The following is a 10,997-nucleotide window of genomic DNA, read 5'->3' on the forward strand; positions in this document are numbered from 1 at the left end:
GTAGGGCTTTTGTTTTGTGTATAATGTAGTATTCTTCTAGAAGGACATAAAGTGTTACTGTTTTGGTATTGTACTGCATTTTAGAGGAGAGTGTAACTGTTTTGGTGGCTGTAGTGCATTTTGACGGAGGGTTTAACTGTTTGGTCAGGCTGTGTGTTGGTATTGCAGACTGTATGAAGTGTTTTGAGAAAGCAATTTCAGTATTGCAGAATCTGTCTTAGAAATAGAAAAAACTGTAACTTGAGTGCCTACCTTATAATTGTTGTTCACCAAATGCTCCTAGGGTACAGTCACAACAAGCAGGGCCCATCCTTTGCCCACTGAATTCTTAAACAGTCAGTTCAGACTGCCTAATTGTGATTTATGTGTTGATGCAGAAGGCGCTCTTAGCTGTTACCAGGACACCTTCAATACTCTTTTCATTTGGTCTGCTTGAACTGGTATGCATTAATTGGTCACCAGTTGACAGCTCAGTTCGTTTGTACTTACATGTCCAGAACATAAAGTCTCACATCTGAAAAATATCAATTTATTCATTGCCATATGACACAAAGCTGCTCCTACCAGGTGCAATTACGGGCAACCATGTGTTCAAACATGTTGTTTGTTATGGGCAATTCAGGACTGACAATGGTATCCAGTAACAATTCACCACTCAGATTAAGATCAGCTGCGGTGGGTTGGCACCCTGCCCAGGATTGGTTCCTGCCTTGTGCCCTGTGTTGGCTGGGATTGGCTCCAGCAGACCCCCGTGACCCTGTATTCGGATTTAGCGGGTTAGAAAATGGATGGATGGATGGATTAAGATCAGGCAGGCTGTTCTCCCCAATGATGACCCATATTATCTCATTCACGTGAGCAGAATAGCAACTTTAGTCCTCAACTATGGAATTAACTACTTGCTAGTATTGGGGGCAGCTCCACAATGGTGTAATTCTGAACATTATATTTATACTTATGACTGGATCTAAAACTTGATGGTGATCATCCAAATTAGAGTTACTCCACAAATAATGAGTCATATATATGCATATTAACCAGCCATTCATCCATCCAATTTCAGATCTGCTTGGTAAATTCAGAATTGCAGGTAATTAGTTCCTAAATTGTCAAATTTTCAGCACAACCTGGAAACTAACCCCCAGACTGGGTATTTTTTGCAAGACTTTAAGCCAGAGTAATCAAAATGAAAATAAAGACTGTAACAAGATATGTCTCAGTATTATTAAACATGCAACCTGAATGGGAAGAAAAAAATCTCAGACTTCCTTGCTAATTAGAAATCATGAATATAAGATATTTAAATATTTTAAATCCAGTGTTATTTAAATATTATTTAATGCAATTGAAATCCAAAGTTGTACTAGCCAACCCTCCTATTGAAATGTGACTCTTACAAGTGCTGAGCATTAATCTTTTAACGAAGTAAAGCATTAACCTGCTCATTTTTACATACGGCTCCACAAACGGACAGCACTTGTGCAACAGTAAGCAAGACAATGTCGTCACTTCCGTCTACTTGCTGAGTGTTAACACCCATTAGCTGTTCGGTGGGTTTCTCCAATCCTCCCTATTGGTCCGTAAGAGTTAGACGCACTTGCATTAGTTACTCGGGGTGTTAAGCAGAAGGTCCGCACAAAAGGCGCTGTACTTGTGAAAATGGGTTTGAAGGCTGTTTGTGTGCTGAAAGGCGCTACGGAAGTGTCAGGCACGGTGTTTTTCACCCAGGAGGTAAGGCAGTTTCAGGGCGTGCTATGCACCATTTTGCAGAGGTTTAATCGGGTTATGCGGCCTCCTTCGACTGGTTTCTCAGTTCTTTACGCTGTCTGTAGATTGTGGTGTAAACTTAATGTTCGTGGTTTTTTTCTTTTTTGGTAACGTGGTTTACATTTTTAAATTAAATGTGTATTTGTGCCAGTTTTGTACGCGAAGTGCTGAATTATAAATGAACATTTATGCAATAGGCATGGCATTTTAGTAGATGATTTTGAAAATATTTTTTTGCAATGAGTTTGAGGTTTTCGATTCGGTTCACTGGTTGACTTTGACGTTATGTAATATGCCGTGGCACGAAGTCTAAAGGTTCAAGTGCGTTGACCCTTTAAGATTATTGCTGAGTCACCGACGATAAGAAATGTTATGCGCCCAATGGAATTGCACTGCATTCATGCCAACAAGTAGGAAAATGCACTACTTCTGGTGGAGTCTGAACAGTTTCATAGGGGTTTGCATTAGTAAATGAGGCGTTTGTCTTTGCTTTTGATAAACTAAACTAGCTGGAATTTTTGCCTCCAGTGGATTTTTTTTGTTTTTTGTTTAACTCGATTATGCTTTTAATTACAATGTGATGTCACAGGACGTCACTGAGTATTCCCTTCTTTTACGAACATAGGGAGCGAACTTTTTTCCTACTACCCCGATTTTAGATCCACGTCTGAAAAATATGCGTTTGGAGTAACTGCTAATCGGTCTTGTACGCGTGAGACATCGAGTATTACAGCATTGTACACCGTGGGCTTAACTCCCCTTACAGCACGGCTGTCCAACTCCAGTCGTGGAGGGCCGCAGTGGCTGCAGGTTTTCATTTTAACCATCTTCTTCATTAGTGACAAGTTTTTGCTGCTAATTATTTTGCCTTAGTTTTAATTCACTCTGGCCCCTTAGTTGTGTGTGGTGTGTTTTTGTTTTTTTTTTTTTCCTTAATTAGCAGCCAAACAATAATGAGACACAAAACAAGCCGGCAAATAAAGAAGGCGATGATCACGGTAAGGTTGATCTCACAAGGTCGCCAAAACATTTTCGCAATGTTCTTAAAAAAAACAGAAAAATAAACTGTTTTGTAAATGTCTGCTGTTGCAGAATGATAGTAGCAACAAGGCATGAAATTAAATAACGGGTTTAATTAACAGCAAGAATCAGCTTCTCATTAAAAGATTGGTTGGAGTTTGGAATCTCAATTTAGCTGGTCATCTGTTGTCTCGTTTCACATCTCATTTCTGTTTGGCTGTCATTTAATGAAGAAAGGAATAAATTTAGAGGACAAGGAATCCATAAAAACAGGGCTATTTAAATGAAGGGAAAAGAAGTTAATTAGAAATGAAAACTAGTCACTGATTAGAAAAAGGGTCAGAATGAAAACCTGAAGCCACTGTGGCCCTCCAGGCCTGGAGTTCGACACCCCTGCCTTGTAGTCAGTGAACCTGTGTTGCCGCCTTGCAGTCGATGGGCTTTGGCAGCTAATTCGTCATTTATTCATGTGTTTTCTGAATCCACTTATTAGAGATCAGGTGTACGTCAGTGGACAGTCTAGCACAAAGCAAACATTACCTCGGGTTGGGGGAGCCAGTCCTTTTTAAACTCGTATTTAATCAACGAGGGTCATTACTAAGTAGCCAGTCAGCCTAAACAACACGCTGTGTTTGGAGAAACCTCACACTTGATGACATGCAAAAACCAGGAGAAAAACACATGCACACAGTACCAAGCGTTGTGCTAATACTAGCAACACTGTTGAGGGGAAAACAAAATGGCAACTATCCGAATAGTAGAACAATATTAACGCTGTCATTCCAGAACATTTATCAGCATTTAAAGAATATCTGATGACATAAATCCATATGCAGCTAGGCACATGCTTGTAGTTCTATAATAATAAAAAATGCATACCTTAGGAATTTAAATAGTGACTGTTTTGCCATACTTTGTTTTACCTCCCTGCTTTATCAGTATGCTGCCCTTCTGCCCTTGTAATTTTACACATTTAATGTTCTGCGGCTATGCTAGGTTTTTTTTTTAAAAAAGACTGTTGCACAATAGCTGCTGTTTGCTGCTCTCGCTGGTTTCTCATTTTTTCCCCCTGAATCCCAGAGATATGTAGGGAAGATAGTTTAGTGACTATAAAGTGGTACCATGTGGCTTGTGCCCTGCCCAAGATGCAGCTATGGCCTTTTAATGACCTAAACTAGGGTTGAGTTTAAAAAAACAAAGAGAAATAAATTGAATGTAATATCTCGGTGTTTAAAAAGTAAGGTAAAGTTTTTGACACTATTTTTTTTGCATGCTATTGCAGTTAAATGTACAAAAGTGCTGCACATACTCAAAAGTTACCTTAATTATAAATTGATGGTTTGAGATATATTCTTATACTAGCAAAATACCCGCGCTTCGCAGCGGAGAAGTAGTGTGTTAAAGAAGTAAAGAAAAGGAAACATTTTGAAAAAACGTAACATGATTGTCAAAGTAATTGTTATGTGTATTTGGCGGCAGCGTCACGAAGTTGTTTTCGTCTAGCTGCATCAGAAAATGTACCACGACGTCTGACACGCCTCCTTTTTACTCACAGCTTGGATTGCTACTGTCATAATCGGTTTGAATGAATATATATCTATATCTATATCTATATCTATATCTATATCTATATATATATATATATATATATATATATATATATATATATATATAATATATATATATATATATATATATATATATATATATATAATCACTGCTCAAAAATTAAAGGAACACTTTGAAAACATCAGATCTCAATGGGAAAAAGAAATCCTCCTGGATATCTATACTGATATAGACTGGGTAATGTGTTAGGAGCGAAAGGATGCCACATCGTTTTGAAATGAAAATGATCAACCTACAGAGCCCTGAATTCAAAGGCGCCCCAAAAATCAGAGTGAAAAAATTGTGGCAGGGTAGTCCATTTTGCCAAAATTTAATTGCAGCAACTCAAAATTATGCAGCACTTTGTATGGCCCCTGTGTTCTTGTATACATGCCTGACAACATCGGTGCATGCTTCTAATGAGATGACAGATGGTGTTGTGGGGATCTCCTCCCAGATCTGGACCAGGGCATCACTGAGCTCCTGGACAGTCTGAGGTGCAACCTGGTGGCATTGGATGGACCAAAACATAATGTCCCAGAGGTGTTCTATTGGATTTAGGTCAGGAAAGTGTGGTGGCCAGTCAATGGTATCAATTCCTTCATCCTCCAGGAACTGCCTGCATACTCTCACCACATGAGGCCAGGAATTGTCGTGCACCAGGAGCCACTGTACCAGCATAGGGTCTGACAATGGGTCCAAGGATTTCATCCTGATACCTAATGGCAGCCAAGGTGCCTTTGTCAAGCCTGTAGCGGTCTGTGTGACCCTCCATGGATATGCCTCCCCAGACAATCATTAACCCACCACCAAACTGCTCATGCTGAATGATGTTACAGGCAGCATAATGTTCTCCATGGCTTCTCCAGACCCTTTCACTTCTGTCACGTGCTCAGGGTGAACCTGCTCTCATCTGTAAAAGCACAGGGCACCAGTGGTGCATCTGCCAATTCTGGTATTCTATGGCGAATGCCAATCGAGCTGCATGCTGCTGGGCAGTGATCTCGGGGCCCATTAGAGGACATGGGGCCCTTGGGTCACCCTCATGAAGTCTTTCTGGTTGTTTGGTCAGAGACATTCACACCAGTGGCCTGCTGGAGGTCATTTTGTAGGGCTCTGGCAGTGCTCATCCTGTTCCTCCTTGCCCAAAGGAGCAGATACTGGTCCTGCTGATGGGTTATGGACCTTCTATGGCCCTCTCCAGCTCTCCTAGAGTAACTGCTTGTCTCCTAGAATCTCCTCCATGCCCTTGAGACTGTGCAGGGAGACACAGCAAACCTTCTGGCAATGACATTATTGATGTGCCATCCTGGAGAAGTTGGACTACCTGTGCAACCTCTGTAGGGTCCAGGTATCGCCTCATGCTACCAGTAGTGACACTGACTGTAGCCAAATGCAAAACTAGTGAAGAAACAGTCAGAAAAGATGAGGAGGGAAAAATGTCAGTGGCCTCCACCTGTTAAACCATTCCTGTTTTGGGGGTCATCTCATTGTTGCCCCTCTAGTGCATCTGTTGTTAATTTCATTAACACCACAGCAGCTGAAACTGATTAACAACCCCCTCTGCTACTTAACTGACCAGATTAATATCCCATAAGTTTCATTGACTTTATGCTATACTCTGATTAAAAAGTGTTCCATATATACAGTGGTGTGCAAAACTATTTGCCCCCTTCCTGATTTCTTATTCTTTTGCATGTTTGTCACACAAAATGTTTCTGATCATCAAACACATTTAACCATTAGTCAAATATAACACAAGTAAACACAAAATGCAGTTTTTAAATGATGGTTTTATTATTTAGGGAGAAAAAAATCCAAACCTACATGGCCCTGTGTGAAAAAGTAATTGCCCCTGAACCTAATAACTGGTTGGGCCACCCTTAGCAGCAATAACTGCAATCAAGCGTTTGCGATAACTTGCAATGAGTCTTTTACAGCGCTCTGGAGGAATTTTGGCCCACTCATCTTTGCAGAATTGTTGTAATTCAGCTTTATTTGAGGTTTTCTAGCATGAACCGCCTTTTTAAGGTCATGCCATAGCATCTCAATTGGATTCAGGTCAGGACTTTGACTAGGCCACTCCAAAGTCTTCATTTTTTTTTCTTCAGCCATTCAGAGGTGGATTTGCTGGTGTGTTTTGGGTCATTGTCCTGTTGCAGCACCAAGATCGCTTCAGCTTGAGTTGGAACAGATGGCGGACATTCTCCTTCAGGATTTTTGGTAGACAGTAGAATTCATGGTTCCATCTATCACAGCAAGCCTTCCAGGTCCTGAAGCAGCAAAACAACCCCAGACCATCACACTACCACCACCATATTTTACTGTTGGTATGATGTTCTTTTCTGAAATGCTGTGTTCCTTTTCGCCAGATGTAAAGGGACATTTGCCTTCAAAAGTTCAACTTTTGTCTCATCAGTCCACAAGGTATTTTCCCAAAAGTCTTGGCAATCATTGAGATGTTTCTTAGCAAAATTGAGACGAGCCCTAATGTTCTTTTTGCTTAACAGTGGTTTCGTCTTGGAAATCTGCCATGCAGGCGTTTTGCCCAGTCTCTTTCTTATGGTGGAGTCGTGAACACTGACCTTAATTGAGGCAAGTGAGGCCTGCAGTTCTTTAGACGTTGTCCTGGGGTCTTTTGTGACCTCTCGGATGAGTCGTCTCTGCGCTCTTGGGGTAATTTTGGTCGGCAAGCCACTCCTGGGAAGGTTCACCACTGTTCCATGTTTTTGCCATTTGTGGATAATGGCTCTCACTGTGGTTCGCTGGAGTCCCAAAGCTTTAGAAATGGCTTTATAACCTTTACCAGACTGATAGATCTCAATTACTTCTGTTCTCATTTGTTCCTGAATTTCTTTGGATCTTGGCATGATGTCTAGCTTTTGAGGTGCTTTTGGTCTACTTCTCTGTGTCAGGCAGCTCCTATTTAAGTGATTTCTTGATTGAAACAGGTGTGGCAGTAATCAGGCCTGGGGGTGGCTATGGAAATTGAACTCAGGTGTGATACACCACAGTTAGGTTATTTTTAACAAGGGGCAATTACTTTTCACACAGGGCCATGTAGGTTTGGATTTTTTCTCCTAAATAATAAAACCATCATTTAAAAACTGCATTTTGTGTTTACTTGTGTTATATTTGACTAATGGTTAAATGTGTTTGATGATCAGAAACATTTTGTGTGACAAAAATGCAAAAGACTAAGAAATCAGGAAGGGGGCAAATAGTTTTGCACACCACTGTATATATATATAATATATATATATAATGTTCAGTTGCATTTAGAGAATTGAAAGATTCCAAGACCATGCCATGATTAACTGGAAGTACGTAACCAGTAGGAACAGTGCCAGAGCGAATAGTTATCAATTTTTCTGACAAAGAATGAAAGAAACTGCTTGCATGAAAGAACCGTAATATGTAATCAATTTTTTAAAGGGTATAAATAGCTCCTTTAATTAAAACCTTAGGTTTAATAGAATGAGAGGATACCATATTGTTGAAGTAATCATGTTTAGATTTCTTAACTGCATCCTGGAAGATGAATAGAGAAGCAATAAAAATCTGCTTGGCTACAGTCAACCTATCTTTTTTCCTTTGCTGTTCAGCAGCTCTAATGATGAATTTAAAGCTAAGGCAGAATCGTCAATACTATCACACTGACCTTATATATCAGGACTGAAGAATATAATTTTAAAATCTGATATAACAGAAGAATTTGAAAAGCAAGAATAGTGTGGGGCAGAGTTTATAATAATGCCGACTGTAGTATTCCTATCCATTATTAGAGAAAAATGCTGACATACATGGTATTTCATTTAATAATATTAATATAAGAATGAAATGGAGGGTGTGACAGAATGAGTTGAAGCATTAATATACTGGATAAAATCAAACAAGTCCAATAATAAGTCATTAACCAAAGGTTTAGATTGACATCAAACGTGTGTTCAAATCACCAATAAGTACTTTATCATAAAGTGTAATATTGGCCAGGAGATCAGAGAATTCAGAAATTAACATATCACTAATTACAGGAGACCTATTAACCACAGCAAAGAGACAGAGCTACACACTTGAAATGTTCCAGTTCAAAGCTACTAAATGGACCCTTGTAAGGCTCGGACAAAGGAACATGCTATAAAAAAACAATGGCAGTAACCCCCAACAAAACATAGAGTTGAAAAATGCATAACCTGGTGTGATACCAAGTCAGTAACACATGAAGTCACCGTTAACAATCCAGTTCTCTGTGATGAAAAAGAAGTCCAGTTTTTTGAGGTAATAGTCTTGCAAGATAAGCGCTTATTAGACACTAATCTCATGTTCAGGAGAGTAGCCTTGATAGATGTAGAAAAGCTTGCTGCAGGAAAGGTTTGGGTGAGAGTGCAAAGCTTGGCAGCATTTAGTCCCCTAGAACACAGGAAAGTGAGACTTGCTGGAGAAATTAAATTTAGCATCCAGTGCCAGGGGCCTAATGTATAATGGCGTGCGTAGAATTGACACTAAAACATGGTGTACAGACAAATGTGGAAACAAATCCAGATACATAAATCGGTGCGAACGCCAGCTTCCATGTCCTTCCGCTCCATAAATCCCGGTCAGTGTGAAAAGTAATGCTTGTGCACGTGCCTGCTGCCACTCCCTAACTCCTCCCAGAATTGTGCATCTTTGAATATGCAAATCTATATAAATAGCCCTATTTCAGCAAATACGTGGAGGCAGGGGTGCGGAAATCCAACGCCCGACACGTCTGACACGGGTAAATTGACCGTCAGACAAGTACAGTTTTCTGGAGAAAAAAGAATTATGTGCTGTGCAGGGCACATTTTTACCACTACTTTCAAATTTTAAACATTTGGGTACAGACTTTGTGCGGAAAGTCTACTTTGGTATGTTCTTCATGTCTCAAATTGGTATTCAATATTGTTTACAAAATGATGGCTGATTTTTCAAAGGGGTCTTGTGGTCTTACATAAGTATTTTACCCTACTATTTACACGCTTGGAGATGCGGTCATTTTTTTTTATGCCGACATTATGATGTAATTTTGATAATTTTTCATTATAATCAATAACTTTTATATATCTATACTAATAAAAGGCAAAGCCCTCACTCACTCACTCACTCATCACTAATTCTCCATCTTCCCGTGTGGGTGGAAGGCTGAAATTTGGCAGGTTCATTCCTTACAGCTTCCTTACAAAAGTTGGGCAGGTTTTATATCGAAATTCTACGCGTAATGGTCATAACTGGAAGCTGTTTTTCTCCATTTACTGTAATGGAGATGAGCTTCAACGCCGTGTGGGGAGTTTAGTGTGACATCATCATGCCTCCCACGTAATCACGCAGTACATAGAAAACCAGGAAGACCAAAAAAAAAAGCGCTGAAGAAAACATGCATTATATAATTGAGAAGGCAGCGAAACAATAAGAAGCGAGCGAGTGACATATACTACCATATTCATGAGTTCGGCTACTTGAAACAAAGCACGATGTAAACCTACACTTTAAATTAAGTTCATAGACAGGCTGCCGCTGGCGTTTGTAATTTAGTGCCTGCCCATATAAGGCCGTCCGTCAGCGGCAATCAATAGCAAACTCCACTAAATATTCACGGGTGAAGGACTGTGTTTATGGAGAGGAAGATGAGATGGTCAGGGTGGTGTTTGACACAAACTCAGCGAAACTCCGAGAGAAAGTTTTAAGTGCCAGGACTAAGGTAACATTAAATACAGCCATGGACATAGCGAGATGGCACCAGCACAGCTGGGAACCTTGATGCATGTACACGGAGGGCTCCGTGAACTGGCGCGTGCACAGATAAAAGCAACAGTTCCAAAGGCTGAACAAAACTGAATTACACAATTGAAAAGGCAGCAAAAATATGAAGCGTCTGATAAGCATATTCATAAATCCAGCTACTGCGGAAACAAAGCACCACGGTGGAAAAAGTCAATGTCCGCTAAAGGAAGACAGTGTAAAAAAACCCGTGCATGCAGTGTGTCAGGTCTCAGATAAAGAAGAAGGCGAGCTGTTTATTGATGCAGTAAGAAAGAATCGATGAAAGAAACCTGTCATCTTTACAGCGATTGACAAACCGGGAATGTAACTTGAACACAACAAATACGAACCTGATTGAAAGAAATAATGATAATCAAATCCTTGATGACAGCAACACTCAGTAACACTCACAAAACAAATACTGTATATTGACAGTCATGTTACGTTATTTTTAAAATGTTCCCTTTTCTTTTCTACCTTTTTAACACACTACTTCTCGCTGCGATCGCGGGTATATATATATATATCCGCTCTACATACTCGAATAATGGATACTTTATTAGCCATCAATGATTGTTTTGGTAAAGCCATACTCAGTGTATTCATTAGATGAGCGGTAAAAAGTAAGGCGAGGGAGGATGACTCATTGAGGCATGCAGGCTGTAGCACGCGTCAACTCTATCTGAATTGCGCGATCACATTTGAAAAAATATATCTTTTCAAGTTCTATTTAGTCCATATGTGTCAAACTCAAGGGCCGCGGGCCACATCCGGCCCAGCGTGTAATTATATCCGGCCCGAGATCATTTTATATACTGTAT

At 40.0% G+C, this 10,997-nt stretch overlaps 1 protein-coding gene across 1 annotated transcript in view; it reads left to right on the forward strand.

Moving 5' to 3' along the window:
* Window positions 1-1,559: 1,559 nt before the first annotated feature.
* sod1 (superoxide dismutase 1, soluble) overlaps window positions 1,560-10,997 on the forward strand; it is a 29,096-nt gene continuing 19,658 nt past the window's right edge. The window contains exon 1 of the mRNA XM_039744909.1: window positions 1,560-1,731. Coding sequence (XP_039600843.1) covers window positions 1,660-1,731 — 72 coding nt within the window. The 5' untranslated portion in view covers window positions 1,560-1,659. The remainder of the gene's footprint in view (window positions 1,732-10,997) is intronic.

This window comes from Polypterus senegalus, chromosome 2 (genome assembly GCF_016835505.1).
Source record: "Polypterus senegalus isolate Bchr_013 chromosome 2, ASM1683550v1, whole genome shotgun sequence".
NCBI classification, from domain to species: Eukaryota; Metazoa; Chordata; class Cladistia; order Polypteriformes; family Polypteridae; genus Polypterus; species Polypterus senegalus.